At 46.8% G+C, this 23,573-nt stretch overlaps 1 protein-coding gene across 1 annotated transcript in view; it reads right to left on the bottom strand.

Moving 5' to 3' along the window:
* The window catches only part of WWC2 (WW and C2 domain containing 2), a 343,981-nt gene extending 320,651 nt beyond the window's left edge, over window positions 1–23,330 (bottom strand). Inside the window, exon 1 of the mRNA XM_033943044.1 lies at window positions 22,767–23,330. Within this exon, the coding sequence (XP_033798935.1) occupies window positions 22,767–22,894 (128 nt within the window). The 5' untranslated portion in view covers window positions 22,895–23,330. The remainder of the gene's footprint in view (window positions 1–22,766) is intronic.
* Between the last annotated feature and the right edge of the window lie 243 nt (window positions 23,331–23,573).

The following is a 23,573-nucleotide window of genomic DNA, read 5'->3' as shown; positions in this document are numbered from 1 at the left end:
TCCGAGCCGACACCACGATCTTGCAAGGAATCCAGCGCTGGCGGCCAGTCCTGCCGGCGAGTGTAGGTAGGTGCTGGGAAGCAGTAAGGCTGGGGACTCGCGCATGCGCACTCCTGCGGCCACAAACCTACATCTCACGGATCAGGGAAAATGGAACACGCAAGTAGGAGTGCGCATGCGCGGCTAGGGTTTTATTATATAAGATAAAATGGAGGCTTTATGCCTGTGCTCACAAATTCGTCTAGTATTGTTCAGACATATTTTGTAATCCAGTGTCATTTCCCATCCACAGAACTCACACATATTATTCTAAATATAAAAGCAATCATTTTACAGTTAAAGCCGCAAAATGCTTCTGGTTTTTGTACTTCTCTCACTGCAAAATTCATTCCTTATCACATTAGCTTAAACAAAACACATTAGAGTAATCTGAAAGCAAGCTGAAGTGTGCCATCTAAAAATATTTAAAGATGTGTCTTAAAACAAAAAGGCAGCAAGCCTGACTAATAAAACTCAAATATTAAAGCAAGTGCAAATGCCATTCTTTTGTAAGCATCACCATCAGTGACATTTACAATGGATCTGATTTGCACAGAATATTTTTGGCTTCTGGAAGACAAATAAGAGCCAAAGACGCAAATGTCAACTGCTGTTAAAACAGATATTCTGGAATTAAGTTGCTCTGGTGTATGAAGTGGAGGAGTAACCTGATGGTTAGTTCAGTGGCCTAAGAACCAGAGGACCTGCCTTCAATTCCCACTTCAACTCCTTGTGACTGCACACGTCATTTAACCCTCTGTTGCCCCAGGTACAAAATAAGTACTTGTATATAATATGTAAACTGCTTTTTTTTTTTTTTTCTTTCTTTCTTTATAATTGTAACCACAAGACGTCCAGAAAGACGGTTTTGAAAATCGGCACTTGGATATCCTGGTGAGCAGGAGGACATCCAAGTGCCAATTTGTGCCATTTTGTGGACATCTTGAAAACCTGACCAGGCAGTCCCAAATGACAGGTTTGAGAACTTCTGGGCTAGTGTACTCCAAGATTGACTTGCAACATACTGATCTAGATCAGGGGTTCTCAAATCAGTCTTCAGGACTCATCTAACCAGTCAGGTTTTCAGGAAATAAATTTGCATGCACTGTCTGCATCATATTCAAATCTATCTCATGCATATTCATTGTGAGTATTCTGAAAATCTGACTGGTAGGTAGATCTGAAGCCACATCTGGTCTACAGGGGTATTTAATCTGGCCCATGAGAGTGATTTGGGTCCTGGCCCACAGCAGTGGGTAAAGATCAAGAAACTGCTTCCTGCACGTTTCTCTCAGCTACTCTAGGAAAATGGTAACAAAAAGTGGTGGAGCCTATTTTTCCACCACTCCAACTGCATATAGCACCGTCCCATGTATTATTACGCAGGCTGAAAGGTTTGCCTTCTACTGGACTAGATGAGTGATTCTCTAAGACAGTGCTTCTGAACCGAGTCCTAGGGTCACACCCAGCCAGTCAGGTTTCAGGATATCCACAATAGCACAGTTACTTACCGTAACAGGTGTTATCCAGGGACAGCAGGCAGATATTCTCACATGTGGGTGACGTCATCTACGGAGCCCCGACGCGGACAGCTTTTCAAGCAAACTTGATTGAAGCTTTCAAGTTTGCTAGTGCTGCACCACGCATGTGTGTGCCTTCCTGATCCACTAGAGGGCGCATACCCTCCTCATGGTCCTCAGTTCAGATAGCTAGCAAAGAAGCCAACCTCGGGGAGGCGGGCGGGTTGTGAGAATATCTGCCTGCTGTCCCTGGATAACACCTGTTACGGTAAGTAACTGTGCTTTATCCCAGGACAAGCAGGCAGCATATTCTCACATGTGGGTGACCTCCAAGCTAACCAAAAAGGGACGGAGGGAAGTTGGCAATCCAAGAAAACAGATTATGCAAAACCGACTGGCCAAACCGGCCGTCGCTCCTGGACAGAGTATCCAGGCAGTAGTGGAAGGTGAAAGTATGAACCGAAGACCAAGTGGCAGCCTTGCCAATCTCCTCGACAGGTGTCGACCTGAGGAAAGCTACAGAAGCCGCCATCGCTCGGACTTTATGTCCTGTGACTCGACCATGCAGTGCGAGACCAGCCTGAGCATATGAAAAGGAAAAACAAGCAGCCAACCAGTTGGACAAGGTGCGCTTGGAAACTGGGCGTCCCAACCAAATAGGGCGAAGGACAAAAAGAATTGAGGAACCGTCCAAGGAGACTGATGTGCGTTGAAGACAAAAAGCCAACGCCCTCTTACAGTCAAGTGTGCGAAGCGCCACCTCGCCAGGAAGCGAGTGGGGCTTCGGAAAAAAGACCGAAAGAACAATGGAAAGATCGAAAGGAAAGTCCGAAACCACCCTGGACAAGAACTGGGGTGGAGCACGCAGGACCACCGTGTCATGATGAAATACAGGAAAAGACGGGTCCGCAATCAGAGCTTGCAGCTCACTGACTCTGCGAGCAGACGTGAGAGCAACCAGGAATACCACCTGCCAGGTGAAGTAATTCAAAAGAGCTCCATCAAATGGAGGTATCACCAATTGAGCCAGGAACACACAAAGATCCCAACCACCGGAGGGGCTTTGAGCAGAGGATGTACAATGAAGAGATCCCTCATAAAGCGGGAAACCGTCGGAAGGACGGAGAGCCGCGTCCCATTCATCGGCCGATGAAAGTCAGCAAATGCACAGAGGTGGACTCGAATAGATGTAGATGAGAGACCAGACCGAGACAAGTGCAACAGATAATCCAGCACTGAAGGCAAGGAGGCAGAGAGCGAATCCATGCGGTGCTCAGCACACCACTCAGCAAATCAGGACCATATCTGGGAAAAGCATTGCCGAGTGGAGATCTTTCGAGAGGCCTCGAGAACACCCCCACCGACTGAGAGAAACAGAAGGAGGGAGGCACGTTGCGAGGAACCAAGCTGATAAGTGTAGAGACTGCAGATTGGAATGCAACAGAAACCGCAACACTGAGACAGCAGAGACGGGAACATAGGTAGAAGCTGAGTCTCCCTGACACGCTGGAGGAACAGGGAGAACCATGGCCGCCAGGGCCAAAGAGAAGCCATCAAGATCCTGGTGGCGCAGACCGACAGGAGGTGTATCAAAGACCCAAGAATCAGAGTAAAGGGAGGGAACGCATAGAACCCGCCCATTCCATCGAGAAGGAAGCATCCACCTCGATGCGAACCCGGTAGAACATCCTCGAGCAATATCGAGGCAACCAGTGAGTGAGGGGTCAAGCGAACAGAACTACCTGTTGGGTTCCCCACCGAACAACCACATGCCGCAGAGTCTGAGAATGGAGCAACCATTCATGCGGCCGAAAAGGGCGACTCAACGTGTCCACCAGACAATGCTGCACGCCCCGGAAATACATCGCCCGAAGAAAGAAGCAGTGGTGTAACGCCCCTGCCATTGACAAAGGGCTTCCCTGCAAAGTAACAGGGAACCTGTACACCCTGGCTTGGTCACCGAATACATCGCCACCGAGATGTTGGGACGCACCAGGACCCCACAATCTTACAAAGATTGATGTGGCTGCGACAGTCCGCACCCGACCAAGGACCCTGAGTCCGAAGGCCGACGAGATGCACCCCTACGCCAATGCCGAGGAGTCCATCGGCAGAACCTTCTGATGCGGGAATACGAAGAGGTGGCCCACCAACGAAACAAGCGTGTCAAGGAGGGAGACACCTCAATGTGCTGGGAAGCGGGATCCCGATCCTGCCATCACTAAGATGCTCGGGTCCAGTGGGGAACACGAAGATGAAACCAGGTGAACCTCGGGACATCCACCGTGGAGACCCCTGATCCCAAAAGGATCAGCATCAGCTCGGCCGAGGCCGAAGACCGCTGAGACACCAGCCGACTCAAGCGCCGACAGGCAGCCTGCCGAGGCAGAGGCAGAAAAGACCGGAGGCGGACCGAGGACAGAGGGGCTACCTTCCGGCATAAACAAACAAAGGCCTCCTCTGAGGCCGAGACAAGGATCCAGGTCCGCCCCGACGGACTCCCGAGACTGGGGCGGGCCGAGTCTGACCCACTCCCGTACTAGAAACTAGCGCAGGTCACGAAGGGCCAGGACCAGACGCAGATGGGAGGATGGGAATGCCCGACTGACAGAAGTGAGGCCATACTCCCGGTGCGTAGACACGGAGACACCCCTCCCAAAGGGAGGGGAGGAATCCCCAGAAGGAGAGCAGCCCGGAGGCTATGCGAGAATAGACAAAAAGACGGCCAGGAGTCGCCGAAGCCGGCGGCTGAACCCAAAACCGGCGCTGCTGCAGCTATTGCGGCTGCTGCGAAGGAGGCCGAGATAACACAAGAAAGGTATCCGGAGGCCCCCTCCGGAGAAGGAGTCCAAACCACCAAGGCAGACGGGATTGAGCTGAAGGCGTCCCGATAGGCGAAGGACCGGTCGCGTTCTGAGAGGGGGTAGTGGCCACCGCAAGAGAGGCCTCAATAAGCGCAGAACTCACGCAAGTAAAAGCGGCGAGACGAGCCTGGAGGCTCGGAACCTCAGCCACACTCGGCGCCAAGCGAGAGGCCGCATGGCGGGAGCAATAGAGCCGGAGCAGGGAGAGAGTCTGAACCCTCTCGAACCGGAGCTGGAGACGCCCAGGTGCAAACCCGCAGTCGACACCGAGGCCCAAAACCCAGCCGCTGCCGAGGTAAAAAGCCCCCAGCGACGTTGCTGCCCCAAGCCACAGTCGACTTCGAAACACAAGGCCATAGCCAACCAAAGGGCACAAAGCCCCAAGCGACGTCAAGTCACAAAGCCCCCGTCGACGGTACGAAGCCTCGGCAACGACGAGGCACAGAGCTCCAGCCGACGATGAGGCCCCCAGCCTCAGTCGACGTCGAGGCACAAGCCTCAGGCGACGTCGAAGCACAAGCGTCAAGTGACGCGGAGCACACGGCCGCAGCCGACGTCGAAGGTACAAAGCATCCGCCGAGACACCCAACCTCCGTCGACATCGAGACCTCAAGCCCCAGTCGACATTGAGGCAGAAAATCAAAGCACAAAGCCTTAGACGACGTCGAGGCACCCAGCCGCATTCTACATCGAGGCGCAAGGCCTCAGGCGGCGGTGAGGCACCAATCCGAAGTCGACGTCGAGGCACCAGCTGCAGTCGACGTCGAGGCACAAAGCCTCAAACGACGTCAAGGCACGAAGCCCCAGGCGGCGGCGAGGCACCTAGCCCCACGCGACGGCGAGGCACGAAGCCCCAGTCGACGTCGAGGCACGAAGCCCGGTCGACGTGGAGGCACGAAACCTCATTCGACGTCGAGGCATGAAGCCTCCGTCGACTTCGAGGCACGAAGCTCCGGTCGACGTAGAAGCACGAAGCTCCGGTCGACGTCGAGGCACATCGAGGTTCAGAAGTCAGCACCGTACCAATGAACTGGTAAGAAAGGTGCAGCAGTGCGCTCCATAAGGGCAACCTCGATATGAGTATTCCCATGGAAGGAGGCACGCTTTGAAGGTCTCGTAGAGGTGGGCACGACTGCACTCGATGCCTCAGTCGACGTCGAGGCACGAAGCCCCAGTCGACGCCGAGGCTCGAAGCCCCAGTCGACGCCGAGGCACGAAGCCCCAGTCGACGCCGAGGCACGAAGCCCCAGTCGACGCCGAGGCACGAAGCCCCAGTCGACGTCGGGGCACGAAGCCCCAGTCGACGTCGGGGCACGAAGCCCCAGTCGACGTCGGGGCACGAAGCCCCAGTCGACGTCGGGGCACGAAGCCCCAGTCGACGTCGAGGCACGAAGCCCCAGTCGACGTCGAGGCACGAAGCCCCAGTCGACGTCGAGGCACGAAGCCCCAGTCGACGTCGGGGCACGAAGCCCCAGTCGACGTCGGGGCACGAAGCCCCAGTCGACGTCGGGGCACGAAGCCCCAGTCGACGTCGGGGCACGAAGCCCCAGTCGACGTCGGGGCACGAAGCCCCAGTCGACGTCGGGGCACGAAGCCCCAGTCGACGTCGAGGCAGGAAGCCCCAGTCGACGTCGAGGTACGAAGCCTCAGTCGACGTCGAGGCACGAAGCCTCAGTCGACACTGAGGTACGAAGCCTCAGTCGACGCCGAGGCACGAAGCCTCAGTCGACGTCGAGGCACGAAGCCCTCGTCGACGTCGAGGCACGAAGCTCCAGTCGACGTCGAGGCACATTGAGGTTCAGAAGTCAGCACCGTACCAATGAACTGGTAAGAAAGGTGCAGCAGTGCGCTCCATAAGGGCAACCTCGATATGAGTATTCCCATGGAAGGAGGCACGCTTTGAAGGTCTCGTAGAGGCGGGCACGACATCACTCGATGCCTGGAATGCCCGAGACTCAGCCGATGGCATTACCGAGGTAACGCAGCTAGAAGACAAAAAGAAAGAAAGAAGACTTACCAGGGATCGAAGCTACTCAGTCCGATTCCAACGAAGGAACAAGGGTCCCGGCCATCCTGCTCACACGAGGTGAGAGAAAATACAGCTGCAGCCAAATGAGGCCTAGCCGCATGGCTGAGGCCCAAGAAGGGCCTGCCGGGTAGAAACACAATAAAAAGTCCTTTTTTTTTTTTTTTTTGAAAACAAAGAAATACCCGATCAAGTAACAACGCACAGCGACTCCCTAACAAAATAAAGAAGCCGCGGTGCTAGAAAGGCACTTAGAAGAACGGAGAGAAGAGAGACAGGGCTTTCTGGCTCCGCGGAAAACTAAGAACTGAGGACCATGAGGAGGGTATGCGCCCTCTAGTGGATCAGGAATGCACACACATGCGTGGTGCAGCACTAGCAAACTTGAAAGCTTCAATCAAGTTTGCTTGAAAAGCTGTCCGCGTCGGGGCTCCGTAGATGACGTCACCCACATGTGAGAATATGCTGCCTGCTTGTCCTGGGATAAAAATATGTATGAGGCACACAGATTCTATATATAAGCTCATGTAAACCTTTCCTTTCTCTTCTTATATTTTAAGTTCTTGTAAACCGTGCCGAGCTCCACTTCCGTGGAGAGGATGCAGTATATAAACTTAAGGTTTAGTTTAGTTTAGTTTAGATCTGTCTACACTGCTAGTGCTGCCCGATTCAGGAAAAAATATTTTGATTCGATTCAGCCTACTGAATCAATTTTTCGATTCGATTTTCCTGCACAATTGGGTGTTTTTTTCCAAACATCCTGGTGAGTTTATTTTATTGCCTCTTCACCTCCTTTGCCCTCTCCTACCCAGACTGGTGCTGTGGTATAAACAAAATAAACAAACAAAAAAGAGACTTTTCCTCTCTCTGTTAAATCCTATCTCAGGTTCACTAGCTCTGGCAAGATACAAATTTAAATCCAATACATTATAATCACAAAACAGAAAATACATTTTTTTTTTTTACCTTTTGTTGTCTGGTCATTTTTTAAATCATGTTGGTCCCAGGCTCTGCAACAAACATCTTCTGATAACTTGCTTGCCAGGGTCTCTTGCCCATTTGTCATTTTCTTCTTTCTCATTGGTAACTATCCATCTTCCATGTCTGTCCTCCCCTTCCATTTCCCTTCCCTCCCCTGGAGGTCTGGCATCTTTCCTTTTTTCCGTCTTTACTCCCGTAGCTGCAGCGATGGACCCCACCATCCTTCCAACAACCCTTTCATCCAGCATCTCTCCATCCTTCCCCACCAGCTTTCCCTTTCTCTTTCTAACTACCCTGCTATCCAGTATCTCTATCCCCCCCCAAACCATCCCTTGTGTCCAACTTCTCTCACTTTCTGTTCTTTCCTTCCCTAAATCCTATTGTCCACCATCTCTCTCCCTCTCCTGTTTTTAGATCCATTATTTTTTCTATCTTTCCCCCATCTCCCCTCTCCATGATCTCCCCCAAGTCCATCTTCCCCCTCCACCATCCATCTTCCCCCCGCCACCAAGTTCATTTCTCCCATCCATCTTCTCCCCATCTCTCCCTCTCCAGTCCATCAAAACCCCCAAGTCCATCTCTCCCTCTCTCCTCCATGATCTCCCCCTCCATGATCTCCCTTCCCCTCCACCAAGTTCATTTCTCCCATCCATCTTCTCCCCATCTCTCCTCCACTCAACCAACTCCCCAAAGTCCATCTCCCCTCTCCCTCCATCTACCTTTATTTTGATGTTACAATGTGTTGCTGGTGGCGGTAGTTATTTAGCGATCCACTCCTTCCACTACTCCTTGTGTCTTCTCTCCACTGCGGCCCACCCTCAGTGAAAACTTCCTGCTTAGGCGGTCGAATGAAGAGAAGACACCCAGCATAGCGGCAAGGTAGTGAATTGCATTCGCTACCACCACTTTTGTCTGGCCATGGAGAAGAGGAGAAATACTAATGCCTGGGAAGGAGAGAGCCTTGCTGCTGCCAATCTGCATGCAGAGACCCGTTCAGGATTTCCCTCTGCCACTGGAGTTCTTGCTTCGATGTAACTTCTGGTTTTGCAAAATCAGAAGTTACTTCAGATGCAAGGACTAAGGTGGCAGATGGAAAGCCCGAACGGGTCTCTAGCAAGGGGGCCGACAAAACGGTAAGTCCAATTTTCTTTAAAAACAAATCGATTCGAATCAATTCACCCAAAGTGAATCAGTGACTCGATTCGAATCGCGAATTGGGCAGCACTACACACTACCTCCACTATAAGCAAATCTCTCTTACACACATTTACTATGGATATCCTGAAAACCTAGATGGCTGGGGAGAGATTTGCAGTTGCTGGTTTTATAATTTTAAGTTTTATACTCTTTTTTTTCTATTTTAATTAGAATTTATTCTTTAATTTATTATTTTCTTTGTATTTTTACTTTCCTATTGATTATGGAGTTCTTCTCTTTTTTGTTTAGCACTATGTAAGTCACTATGATGATAAATCGAATAGCGGTCTATAAATACTAAAAAAGAAACCTTATCATACACAAGCATCTTCTGCTCATTTCTGGACCTTCACTCAGGGAGCCAGATCACGTGATTTGCATCTCATGAGCCTTTACTTGCAACTGCCAGGATTTTCCCCATTTATATCCCACCCAGCTTGGCCCTTGCCAGCCATGAAGCAAAGGACCACAGTCATTCCCATCAGAGCTTCATATAAAATTAACTCAACAGAAAACCAGAAAATGGCAGCACTGAAGAGTGACCAGAATTCCCTCTCTCCCCATCTTAAAGACCTGGCTCCTCCCCATACCAAGTCTGATATTCCCAGCTTGCTCCTTCCTCAGGCTCAATGTCTCCCCTGCTTAGCTTGAACCCCTGCCCCATCCACCCTAAAGATTCAACTCCTGGCCTTGTCTATCCTTTATCCAGGATGGACAACATCCAAGTTTTTTCATTCTACCCACAGCAAGACCAACAGTTCTGTCCTTGTCCCCCAGCATAGTGGGGTAGTCAGAAAGAGCTGTGTGCCCTCAAATGTTGTGGGCATTAAGGCTGAATTGTTCCCCCTCCCTCCACTGCCCATGACATCTTTTCTCTACCCCCTCCCCAAGAAATCAGCCAAACATTTATTTCTCCAGGTTTATCTCCCTCTCAGTCTCCACTTCTTTCTCTCTATTCCAGCAAAATCCCCAGTTCTCCCTCCACCCCTCAGCTCTCTTTTTATACCCTCAGCAGTCAGGATTATGTCCCATCCCTCTCTCTCTTTCCCTCTCCTCACACCCTATATTTTCTTTCTGTCCCTTAACACACTCTGTAGCTTTCTTTCACCCCCCCCATCAATACTCCTTCCACTTTCTCTCAAATCCACTCTATAGCATATACATGCCAGCATTCCCTCTACCCTCTGTGCTGATCAGCACAAGATGAGGAGCAAGAAGAGAGCAGCTAATAGTAACCCACATCCTTTTATATTTATTCATCACTTTTACTGTCGTTCACAATTAGAGCTCCTCTGCAATTCAGAGGAGTGCTGAATTAAAACTAAGGGGCTCAAATCAGCAGTTAAGGCCAGAGCATCAAACAAGAGCACAGTCCAATGTGCAGCCACTCTCTTCTTCCCGCTGATTAGCATGGCAGAGAATACAAGCTAGAGGAGTCTGCCACAGGAATGAGGAGCCATGCAAAGTTCTACTGCAGCCTGCTCCCTGGGAATTATGTATAAATTCTACTTAAGAACATAAGAATTGCCATACTGGGACAGACTGAAGATCTTTCAAGCCCAGTATCCTGTTTCCAACAAGGTCCCAAGTACCTAGCTAGATAGCAAGTAGTAAAACAGATTTTATGCTGCTTATCCTAGAATAAACAGTGGATTTCCCCAAGCCATCTCAATAATATGGACTTCTCTTTTAGGAAATTATCCAAACCTTTTTTAAACCCTGCTAAGCTACTGTACTGCATATACTCAAATATAAACCAAGATTTTTGGACCAAAATAATGGCCCAAAAATGTGGGTCTCAATTTATATTAGAGTCAGCTTCCCCCCCCCCAAAGACCCATTGCAGACCTTCACCATTTCCTGTCCCATCCGACTAACAATTTTTACCTCCCTCTTGCCTCCCTAGTGTACTTTTCAAATTCCTGATGGTTCAGCAGAGAACCAGGACAGGAACAATCTTCCTATACTTCTGCCCCATGCAGAACCACTAGCTGAATGGCTGCCGCAAGTTCTCGAGTGTGGGAATTCACAAAGTTGCCGCGAGAACATTGCGGCATCCGTTCAGCTAGTGGCTCTGTATGGGGCAGGAGTATAGAAGATCACTCTTGTCCCAGTTCACTGCTGGACCACCAGGGATCTGAAAAGTACACCAGAGAGGCAGGAAGAAGGTGAAAGTTGTTAAGAGTCAGCTGGGACTGGACCACCAGGTCTTACGGCAGGCCAGGTGGAGGCCTGCAAGACATCGGGAGGGAGGGGGGGACAGAGTGATTTCACCACATTCTCCAGAAATGAATTCAAGTGTTTAATTACACACTGTGTGAACAAATTTTTTCTCCAGTCTGTTTTAAATCTACTACTTAGTAGCTTAGTAGCTTCCAAATGTAGCCCCCTAGTCCTACATTTGGAAAGAGTAAACAAGTGATTCACATCTACCCTTTCCACTCCACTCAGTATCATCCCCAAGTCGTCTTTTCTCCAAGCTAAAGAGCCCTAGCTGCATTAGCCTTTCCTCATATGGAAGTCATCCCATCCATTTTATCATTTTTGTAACCCTTTCTCTGTACCTTTTCTAATTCCACTATCTTTTTTGAGATACGGCGATCAGAATTAGAGAGTTGCATGGGGACAGAAATCCCACCCATCACCGCCCGACTCCACCAGGATCCTCTCCGTCCCCACCCATCTCCTCTCCATCCCCACCCATCCCCGCAAGGAATTACCTCCATCCCCACCCGCCCCATAAAAAGCAGCAATTACTTCTGACAGGATCATCAATTCCACAGTTTCTTTTGTGTTTGTGCTGCTGTTTTCCTTGTGGAATCTCTTTGGTGGAACCCTTTTTTTGTTTTCTGTTCAGGTAATTAACTTATAAACCCCCTCTTTTACTAAGGCTGACGTGTCCATTATATTATATGGACGAACCCTGCTTCCAAAGCCTTCCATCCCCGTGGGAGTCCCATTGGCTAGAGGGAGGTCCCCGTGGGAGTCCCGTAGGCCAGAGGTGGGTCCCCGTGGGTGTCCCGTGGGTTAGGGGGGATTCCCGTGGGACCCGCAGGATTTCTGCAATCCCCGTTCCCGTGCAGACCTCTAATCAGAATTGCACACAGTATTTGAGGCGCGGCCATACCATAGAGCGATACAATGGCATTATAACATTTTTATCTTTGTTTTCCATTCCTTTCCTGATAGAATCTTAGGAATTATCTGCTTTCTTAGCTGCCACTGCACATTGAGCTGAGGGTTTCAACAATAATCTAGATCTTTTTCCTGGGCCTTGACTCCTAGCATGGAACCTTGCATCAAACTATAGTTTTGGTTCCTCTTTCCAACAGGCATCACTTTGCACTTGTTCACATTAAACGTCATCTGCCATTTTGACGTCCAGTCTCACAAGGTCCTCTTGTAATTTTTCACAATCCTCTTGCGACTTAACAGCTTTATTTTTTATTTTATAATTTATATTCCGCATATCCTACAATTCTATGCAGATTACAAATTATTCAGGAACTTAAGCATTTTTCCCTAACTGTCCCAGCGGGTTCCCATGCTATCTAATGTATCTGGGGCAATGCGGATTAAGTGACTTGCCCAGGGTCACAAGGAACAGTGCGGGATTTGAACCCACAACCTTAGGGAGCCAAGGCTGTAGCTCTAACCACTGCACCACTAGATATTCCCATTTCTAGATCATTGATAAATCTATATATATAAAATAGGAGGTATGTATGTGTGTATGTATGTATGTGCCGCGATCACGCAAAAACGGCTTGACCGATTTGAACGAAACTTGGTATGCTGATCCCTCACTACCTGGGATGATATGATTTGGGGGTCTCGCGGCCCACCTGCACACATGGGCGGAGCTACAAACAGAAAATCAGATTTCACCCATTCATGTCAATGGAAAAAATGTAAAAAGCTGCCATTCTCACAGTAATTCAAAAACGGCTTGACCGATTTCAACGAAACTTGGTATGCAGATCCCTCACTACCTGGGGTGATATGTTCAGGGGGTCTTGCGGCCCACCTGCACACGTGGGCGGAGCTACAAACAGAAAATCTTATTTCACCCTTCATGTCAAAGGAAAAAATGGAAAAACCTGCCATTCTCACAGTAATTCAAAAACGGCTTGACCGATTTGAATGAAACTTGGTATGCAGATCCCTCACTACCTGGGGTGATATGTTCTGGGGGTCTCGCGGCCCACCTACACACGTGGGCGGAGCTACAAACAGAAAATCATATTTCACCCATTCATGTCAATGGAAAAATTGTAAAAAGCTGCCATTCTCACAGTAATTCCAACTACCTGGGGTGATATGTTCTGGGGGTCTCGCGGCCCACATGCACACGTGGGCGGAGCTACAAACAGAACATCAGATTTCACCCATTCATGTCAATGGAAAAAATGTAAAAAGCTGTCATTCTCACAGTAATTCAAAAACGGCTTGACCGATTAGAACGAAACTTGGTATGCTGATCCCTCACTACCTGGGGTGATATGTTCTGGGGGTCTCGCGGCCCACCTACGCACGTGGGCGGAGCTACAAACAGAAAATCTGATTTCACCCATTCATGTCAATGGAAAAAATGTAAAAAGCTGCCATTCTCACAGTAATTCCAACTACCTGGGGTGATATGTTCTGGGGGTCTCGCAGCCCACCTGCTCACGTGGGCGGAGTTACAAACATAAAATCATATTTCACCCATTCATGTCAGTGGAAAAAATGTAAAAATCTGCCATTCTCACAGTAATTCAAAAACGGCTTGACCGATTTGAACGAAACTTGGTATGCTGATCCCTCACTACCTGGGGTGATATGTTCTGGGGGTCTCGCGGCCCACCTGCTCACGTGGGCGGAGCTACAAACATAAAATCATATTTCACCCATTCATGTCAATGGTAAAATTGTAAAAAGCCGCCATTCTCACAGTACTTCAAATACGGTTTGACCGAATTGAACGAAACTTGGTATGCAGATCCCTCACTACCTGGGGTGATATGTTCTGGGGGTCTCGCGGCCCACCTGCACACGTGGGCGGAGCTACAAACAGAAAATCTTATTTCACCCATTTATGTCAATGGAAAAAATGGAAAAACCTGCCATTCTCACTGTAATTCAAAACCGGCTTGACCGATTTGAACAAAACTTGGTATGCAGATCCCTCACTACCTGGGGTGATATGTTATGGGGGTCTTGCGGCCCACCTGCACACGTGGGTGGAGCTACAAACAGAAAATCATATTTCACCCATTCATATCAATGGAAAAATTGTAAAAAGCTGCCATTCTCACAGTAATTCCAACTACCTGGGGTGATATGTTCTGGGGGTCTCGCGGCCCACCTGCACACGTGGGCGGAGCTACAAACAGAACATCAGATTTCACCCATTCATGTCAATGGAAAAAATGTAAAAAGCTGCCATTCTCACAGTAATTCCAACTACCTGGGGTGATATGTTCTGGGGGTCTCGCAGCCCACCTGCTCATGTGGGCGGAGCTACAAACATAAAATCATATTTCACCCATTCATGTCAATGGTAAAAATGTAAAAAGCTGCCATTCTCACAGTAATTCAAAAACGGCTTGACCGATTAGAACGAAACTTGGTATGCTGATCCCTCACTACCTGGGGTGATATGTTCTGGGGGTCTCGCAGCCCACCTGCACACGTGGGCGGAGCTACAAACAGAAAATCAGATTTCACCCATTCATGTCAATGGAAAAAATGTAAAAAGCTGCCATTCTCACAGTAATTCCAACTACCTGGGGTGATATGTTCTGGGGGTCTCGCGGCCCACCTGCTCATGTGGGCGGAGCTACAAACATAAAATCATATTTCACCCATTCATGTCAATGGTAAAAATGTAAAAAGCTGCCATTCTCACAGTAATTCAAAAACGGCTTGACCGATTTGAACGAAACTTGGTATGCTGATCCCTCACTACCTGGGGTGATATGTTCTGGGGGTCTCGCGGCCCACCTGCACATGTGGGCGGAGCTACAAACATAAAATCAGATTTCACCCATTCATGTCAGTGGAAAAAATGTAAAAATCTGCCATTCTCACAGTAATTCCAACTACCTGGGGTGATATGTTCTGGGGGTCTCGCGGCCCACCTGCACACGTGGGCGGAGCTACAAACAGGACATCAGATTTCACCCATTCATGTCAATGGTAAAATTTTAAAAAGCTGCCATTCTCACAGTACTTCAAATACGGCTTGACCGAATTGAACGAAACTTGGTATGCAGATCCCTCACTACCTGGGGTGATATGTTCTGGGGGTCTCACGGCCCACCTGCACACGTGGGCGGAGTTACAAACAGAAAATGAGATTTCACCCATTCATGTCAATGGAAAGGATGTAAAAAGCTGCCATTCTCACAGTAATTCCAACTATAAAACACTTTCTATGACACTATAACCACTAGGGACATCGTTTCTATTCTACCACGGACACCATACATATAGAGTTTGTATGTTCTAACTGTGTTTGTAACTGTTTCCTTCATGCACCCCAGTTCATAATGTTATTACATTACATGAGTACTCACATATGCTGAACTAGGAACACGGGTTCCATTCTGAACCGGGAAAAAACTGCATGGAGTTTCTTTTCAACCTGAGTTTCCACATATTGAGTTGTTTAAATCAATACTGAAATTTTTAGATGCCACTTATTCCAACATATCTTCCTTTTCAGTTTAAGAGATTGCAAATTCCAGTGAGACTTGCATTCTCTATCACAATCAACAAATCACAGGGACAGACTATTACATACTGTGGAGTGGATTTAAGATCCCCCTGTTTTTCCCATGGACAACTCTATGTTGCTTGCTCAAGGGTGGGTTCACCCAAGAATTTATATGTTCTTGCTCCTGGAGGTGAAACTAAAAATGTTGTTTATAATCAAGTTTTGTGTTAGTTGTATTGTATTCATTTTGTCAAATATTTCACATTATAATTTGAATATTGTACTTTTTATAAAGCTGTTAAAAAATAATTTCATTCACCACTATAAAGTATCTTTATTTGAATCCATTTACAGTATTATTGCTATAATTAAATACCCATGCAACGCCGGGGCATCAGCTAGTATGTTATAAAATAGCGATCCTAACACAGACCCCTGTGGAACCCACAATTTACCCTTCTCCATTGAGAATATTGACCATTTAAACCAGTGGTCTCAAACTCGCGGCCCGCCAGGTACTATTTTGAAGCCCTCGATATGTTTATCATAATCACAAAGGAAAAATTATGTTCTTACCTGTTAATTTTCTTTCCCTTAGACGCAGCAGATGAATCCAGAGACCAATGGGATAGCTCACATCTACCAGCAGGTGGAGATAGAGAAACTGATTAACAGGTGGTCCTATTGGCTGGCACTCCTCCTGTCTCATCAGTATAGCTCCTTGCCCAAGCACACGTAACCAGCAATAGGCATAGCATGTAAAAAACTTCTTTCCCATAACACATCTCAAAATGCAATAATACAGAAAACAACCTGCCATAATAACAAACTGTGAAAGTTGCAAAAGAAAAAACCGAGAGACAATATCCAGAAAGGGTGGGGCTCTGGATTCATCTGCTGCGTCTAAGGGAAAGAAAATTAACAGGTAAGAACATAATTTTTCCTTCCCTAGCAACAGCAGCAGATGAATCCAGAGACCAATGGGATGTAGCAAAGCAATCCTCAATCTGGGTGGGAAGCAAACGCCGCCTCCGCAACAACCGAAGCACAAAACGCCCCTACCGTATGCGCCCCCACATCCAAGCAGAAATGAAGAGAGAAAGCAATCTCGGAAGACCAATTAGCCGCAAGACAAATCTCCTCCAAGGAAAAAACCTCTGGGCCGAGCCCAAGAAGTAGCCATTGCTCCAGCGGAATGGTCATGAAATTCTTTCGCCAACCGCTTCCCTGCCAGCAAGCAAGCATAAAGAATGTCCTCATGGACCCATTCAGCGATGGAGGCTTCGGACGCCGCCAAACGTTTGAGGCGTCCCTTGAAGAATACAAAAAGGAGATATAAACAACTAAAAGTCGTTAGAAACCAAGCTCACAGAGAACACTACGTACATATCAAAAAATGCAGTGAATAAATGCACTGCTCCCAATTTCTCCTCCCAGGAAGAAGGAAGGAAAAGCGAGCATGACATAAAAGAAAGGATTACTCAAGACCAGTAATTTATATAGATTTATAACAAACCCACTCCACTAAGTCATGTATAAGTACAATAACTGGGTTGTTGTATCAATACATAAATAGGCTTAATCGAAATACCTCACCACTCCACCGCAATAATAATTTCTAAAGCGGGAGATTTACGTGGTGCTTTATCACTGGTAAATCGTCTCTAGCGCCGTGGTTACATTTAGGTTTTATTTTTTAGCTTTTTATATTATTTTTCAACTTATCAATGAATAAAGAGTTGTAAAATGTGTAAGATTATATACTTAACGTCTATACACAGCTAGACCTGGGAGTCCGACCCGACATGTTTCGCACTAATTGTGCTGTCTCAAGGGTCTCCCGAGGTAGCCGCAGTCATCCGACTCTCAAGTGTACTGTCTGTGAAAGACACCTAAGGATTTTAATTCTTAGCAGCGCCTAAGACCACTTAGGTGTTGCTAAGCATGATTCTATAAACGGCGCCTAGTGATTGATTGACAACTGTGCCAAATGGTGCCTAAGAGTTAGATGGTATTTATAGAATCAGGCCTTAATAAATCACAAATGCTAAATCCTGTGTTAACACGGATTCACGAGAGGTAGAACTTGTCAGACAAATCTGATCAATTTCTTTGACTGGGTGACCAGAGAATTGGATAGAGGGAGTGTGCTGACATGGTGTATTTAGATTTTAGCAAAGCCTTTGAAAGTGTTCCACAGAGGAGTCTAATAAATAAACTGAGTGCCCTGGGCATGGGCCCCAAAGTGACAGACTGGGTTAAGTAGAAGGCGACAGGGTAGTAGTCAATGGAGAACTCTCTGAGGAAAGGGATGTTACCAGTGGTATGCCTCAAGGTTCAGCTCTTGGGCCTGCTCTTTTTTAAATTTTTGTAAGCGATATTACTGAAGGGCTGTCAAGTAAGATTTGCTTCTTTGCAGATGATACCAAAATATAAAATAGAGTAGACACCCTGATGGTGTAAATAATATGAGGAAGCATATAGCAAAGCTTGAAAAACGGTCTGAAATTTGGCAGCTCAGATTTAATGCAAAGAAATGCAAGGTCATGCATTTGAGCAGCAAAATCCCACATGAACGGCATTGTTTAAGGGGTGAAGAACTTTTGTGCACCAAAGAGGAGCGAGACTTGGGTATGATAGTATATAATAATCTTAAGGTGGCCAAAGAGGTTAAAAAGGCGATGACAAAAGCTAAAAAGATGTAGGGTGCACAGGGAGAGCTATGACTAGTAGGATAAAGAAAGTATTGATGCCCCTGTATAAGACTCTGGTGATACCTTATTTAGAATAGTGAGACCACACCTTCAAAAAGATATAAACAGGATGGAGTCAATGCAGAGGAAGGCTACAAAAATGGTTGGTGGTCTTTATCATAAAGCGTATGGGGACAGATTCAAAGATCTCAATATGCATACTTTGGAGGAAAGGCAGGAGATGGGAGATATGATAAAGACATTTTAAGTATGTGGCATAAATGTGAATGAGGCAAAATATCTTTCATTTGAAAGGAACATAAGAACTTAAGAATAGCCTTACAGGATCAGACCAATGATAGTATAGCCCAGTAACCCATTCTCACAGTGGCCAATCCAGGTCCCTAGTAAATGGCCAAAATCCAAGGAGTACCAACATTCCATGCTACCGATCCAGGGCAAGTGATGGCTTCCCACATGTCTCTCTCAATAACAGATTACAGACTTTTCCTCCAGGAAATTGTCCAAACCTTTCTTAAAACCAGCTATGCTATCTGCTCTTACCACAACCTCTGGCAATGCATTCCAGATCTTAACTATTATTCTCCGAGTGAAAAAATATTTCCTCCTATTGCTTTTAAAAGTATTTCCCTGTAACTTCATTGAGTGTCTCATAGTCTTTGTAATTTTTGACAGAATGAAAAATCGATCCACTTGTACCCATTCTACTCCATTCAGGATTTTGTAGACTTCCCAAGAGCCCTAACCTTTTTAGTCTTTCCTCATATGAGAGGAGTTCCATCCCCTTTATCATCTTGGTCACTCTTCTTTAAACCTTTTCTAGTGCCACTATAACATTCTTGAGATAAGGAGACCAGAACTGAACACAATACTACAGGTGAACTCGCACCATGTAGCGATACAGGAAAATTATAACATTCTTAGTCTTGTTAACCATCCCTTTTTAAATAATTCCTAGCATCCAGTTTGTTTTTTTGGCTGCCGCCACACATTGGGAAGATGGTTTCATCATATTGTCTACAATAACACCCAGAACCTTTTTTTAGGTGTTAACCCCCAAGATAGACCCTAGTAACAGGTAACTGTGATTCTGGTTATTCTTCCCAATGTGCATCACTTTGCATTTGTCTACCTTAAATTTTATCTGCCACTTGGATGCCCAGTCTTCCAATTTCCTAAGGTCTGCCTGCAATTTTTCACTATCTGAATGCGTTTTGACAAACTTTGAACAGTTTAGTGTCATCTGCAGATTTAATCACCTCACTCATCGTTCCAATTTCCAGATCATTTATAAATAAGTTAAATAGCACCAGAATCAGAGGACATAGGATGACCTTAATAGAGGATAGGCTCAGGAGTAATCTATGGAAATACATTTTTACAGAAAGGGTAGAATAGTCTCCCAGTAAAGGTGGTGGAGACAAAGACTGTGAATTCAAGAAAGCATGGGACAAGAATCTGGGATCTCTTAAGGGAGAGAGAGATAGTAGATGCTACAGATGGACAGACTGGATGGGCCATTTGGCCTTTATCTGCCATCATGTTTCCATGTAACGGCATTTTAGTAAAAGAGCCCAAAGAATATCATATATGGCCTTTTGTGTTTTAGATACAAAAGCCCTCTGACTCAGGTTATATGGGTTACAATTAGCTTTATACCAGTGATCTCAAATACGCGGCCCACGGGCCACATGTGGCTCTCCAGGTTTTATTTGCGGCCCGCGGTCTGGAGGCGATCATTCTCTTCCTTTTGGAGCAGCAGCCGGCTTGTTCGTTCAAAGTTACGGGTTGGCGGCTCCTTGCGCTATCCACTCCTGCATCGGAAGCCTCTCTGATGTCACAACATCAGAGAGGCTTCAGACGCAGGCACAGATCTCGCAAAGAGCCGCCACCCGCAGCTTTGAACGAACGAGCTGGCCAGACACGCTGCTGCTCCAGTGGCGTATCAAGGGGGGGTGGTCCACTGTTCTCCCTAGAGTGCGGCTCGTCTAGAGAAGTGGTGCCCAACCTGCTTCCCTTCCCACTGCTGCCATCGGGGATCAGGCTGGCACCATGTTCTTTGATCTCCCTGCTTCTCTTCCCTGCGGGGCCGACCAACTCTCGTGGCCCGACATCAATTCTGACGTCGAGAGGACGTTCTGGCAAGCCAATCGCTGCCTGGCTGCCCGGAACATCCTTTTTGACGTTAGAATTGACGTCGGGCAGCGAGAGTTGGTCGGCCCCGTGCAGAAGAGAAGCAGGGAGATCTCGGCCTGTTCCCGATAGCGGCAGCAGCAGCAGCCTATTCCGCAGCGGCATGGGGGAAGGGCAGGAAGGAAGGAAGAATGAAAGAAAGAAAGAAGGTGGGGTGGGAACAGAGAGCCAGAAAAAAAGCAAAAAATGGGGTACGAAGGAAGGAAGAAAGAAAGGAGGGGGGACAGGGAACCAGAAACAAAGCAAAAAATGGGGCACGGAATCAGAGAAAGAAAGAAAAAGTTGGGGGAGGGAATGAGGTCTGGAGGAGAGGAAGCATACAGGAGGCTGAAAGAAGGGAAGAAGTATTGGATGCACAGTCAAAAGAATAAAGTGCAACCAGAGACTGATGAAATTACCAAACAAAGGTAGGAAAATGATTTTATTTTCAATTTAGTGATTGAAATGTGCCAGTTTTGAGAAAGAAAAGATATTGAACTTTAAATGTGAGTGCTGCAGAAAAAATAGAGTACTTGGAGGGCCGCAGAAAAAATAGTTAATGTCTTATTAAAGAAATGACAATTTTGCATGAGGTAAAACTCTTTATAGTTTATATATCTTTCCTTTAACAGTTAAAAGGAAAGATATATAAACTATAAAGAGTTTTACCTCATGCAAAATTGTCATTTCTTTAATAAGACATTAACTATTTTTTCTGCGGCCCTCCAAGTACCTACAAATCCAAAATGTGGCCCCGCAAAGGGTTTGAGTTTGAGACCACTGCTTTATACACAAAACAAGGTTATGGTTTTTCTCTCAGTAAATATTCTAAATTTTGGTAATTTCAGGCTCAAGTGTTTAGATTGAAAAGTCCAATAACAGAGAATTAGCTGTCAGTGCGACTGGCAATATACTGTTAGATTTTATAAAATGCCACAATAAGTTTGACATAATATAAAATGATTTGTCAACTTTTCACTGAGAATCCAACAGCAAAATGCAGAACTTCAAATTCATTTGGTTATGGAATACAGTTATTTTATCAGTTAATTTATATGGTAGGCACATCAAGAATGTGTGGCGCAGTGGTTAAAGCAACAGCCTCAGAACCCTGAGGTTGTGGATTCAAATCTCGCGCTGCTCCTTGTGACCATTTCCCCAGGTACATTAGATAGAGTGTGAGCCCACCAGGACAGATGTAAGACCTGAATGTAAGACACTTAGGCTGCGATATAAAAATACTAAAAGTAAGTAAATAACCAAATGTAATACAAATTGTTTATTTCATCAAACAATAAGACATTTTATGGCAAATTTCAAATACCTACTTTATCTATTTAAAATATTTTTTTAAAAATCCTAAATCAAATCTTGAAAATATTTTACAAAAAGAAAAAGTTTGTTTTCATAATGAATGTTTTAGCAATAGCCTATGATAGCCTATTTAGCAATGAGAACAAAGCCTTCACAAGGGACTTTCAAAGTTAACGGTAAACTTTGAGAAATTACAGTACACACTATTTACTGCACAGGATGAAAGTTGCTAAGTATCCTGTATGAATCATGCCAGGGGGAAGAAGCCTTCCTCCAGCCTGGTCAGAATTATTTGTAGCTGACAGAGGCCTAGGGATTGGGATGATGAAGCCTGACTGCCCACAGCCCCCTGTGCCAGGCTGTTCCAGCCTCCTCTTCTGCTTTCTATAAGTGAAAGCAGGGGTTCAACAAGCCCCTCTTGAAATCGGTGCAAAGTTGCCAGGGCAGGAAGGGGGGAGGTCCAATTTGCAGAGAGCTGAACCTCCCAGGGTCAAAGGAGATAACAAAAAGGAGAAAGACTCAATTTGAAAGGAAACTACAGTTTAAGCTACTTTATTTTTTTTTTTGTAGTTCTGATGGGTCCCTCACTCTCCTGACACTTAAGTCTTCCTCCCACCACCACCAATCATCGACCTATACAAATTATAGCTGACAAATTAATTGATGCATGTGGTGTTTGTTTGTTTTTTTAAGCTGAACCAACACTGCCCCCGCCCCCTGCAATAAACAAATGATCCATTGTAAGAGGAATTATATATATGTTCAGAGATCCATATGTTATACAGAGATATAATTACACACAAACCCCCCCACAAAGCATGAAGAATCTCCCTCTGTGTGGGAGCAGGGCAAGACTTCCTAAAGTTTTCTTTTTTTGCTGTCCCCTTTTTCACCCCATGGACAGAGGGCCCTGAAAGTTGCTGTGCAGCATTTTTCTCAGTCTTTGCATTCCTCAACCCCCACCCCTTTTATTCTTCAATTTCTAACCAGGCTGACACTTTTGTTCCTCTCTCCTTCTTTTCTTTATGTTCCTTCAGACCTTCTCGCCCTTCTTCCCTTACCTAATCACCCCCCCTCCCCCAGGAAAGGAGATTCTCTCCACTACCCCTAGGATCTCCCTGTCCTCCTCTTCCCCAAATTCCTCCGACACGATGTTCCTCCGAAGGCTTTTCTCTCGCACTCTATTACCCCCCCCCCCTTACTGTACACTTCTTTCCTCCCCCTCCCACCCGTCCTTACCTGTCCCGGGGGTCGATCCAGCTGGTCTGTTTGGTGTTGTGGTCGATATAAAAAATCTTGCCGTCGTAATCCCTCGCTTCTTCCCAGCCATCCGGTAAGGGCAGCTGCCCATTCCCTTTCCTAGGCATGATCAGGCTCGGAAAACTCCTCCATAAGTACGGAGGGGGGGGTGGGGGTGGATGCAGACAAATAAATAAAACGGAGGAAGAGCAACAGAATGAACAACCCAAAAGGTGAAAGTGAGCAGGATCAGCAAATCCGGAGTGAAGGGGGGGGGAAATTAGTTCCGCCGATCTAACGCGGTATCAATCCACCATTTCTGCTGGCTTCTTGCGCCCGGGGGTCGGCGGCTTGCGGGGGCTCCTCGGGCAGCTCCGAGCCTTCTGGATTGGAGATAGGAGGCAGCCAATGACCCTGCTCGATCCCAGCCAGCACACTCATTAGCATGAGATTAGTGGCCGTCTCATCTGCATGCACATTCCTCTCTCCTGCATTCCAGAGCGTTAACCCTGGCTTTGCCGGATTGCCTGCACGTTGGGGAGATGCTGCGAGACAGTGGAAGAAAGAAGGAAGAATAGGCGGGGGGGGGGGGGGGGAGAGAGAAGCCACATGAGCTCCTGAAAAAGGAGAGGGCAAAAAAAAAAAATGTTAAATCGGATTTCTTCCACCTGATACATATTTTGTTCAGCCTTCTGTGACAAAATCTGCCCTGAGGGCTATTTAAACTGAATTAGACGTGAATCTGCCCTTTGGTCTCGTGTACTTTAAATATGCTGAAGGTACAAATGCCTCAGTGCTGAAGATTAA

The sequence above is a fragment of the Geotrypetes seraphini genome, chromosome 1 (assembly GCF_902459505.1).
Source record: "Geotrypetes seraphini chromosome 1, aGeoSer1.1, whole genome shotgun sequence".
NCBI classification, from domain to species: Eukaryota; Metazoa; Chordata; class Amphibia; order Gymnophiona; family Dermophiidae; genus Geotrypetes; species Geotrypetes seraphini.
Note: the sequence above shows the minus strand (reverse complement) of the source record. Positions and strands in the feature narration are given on the sequence as shown.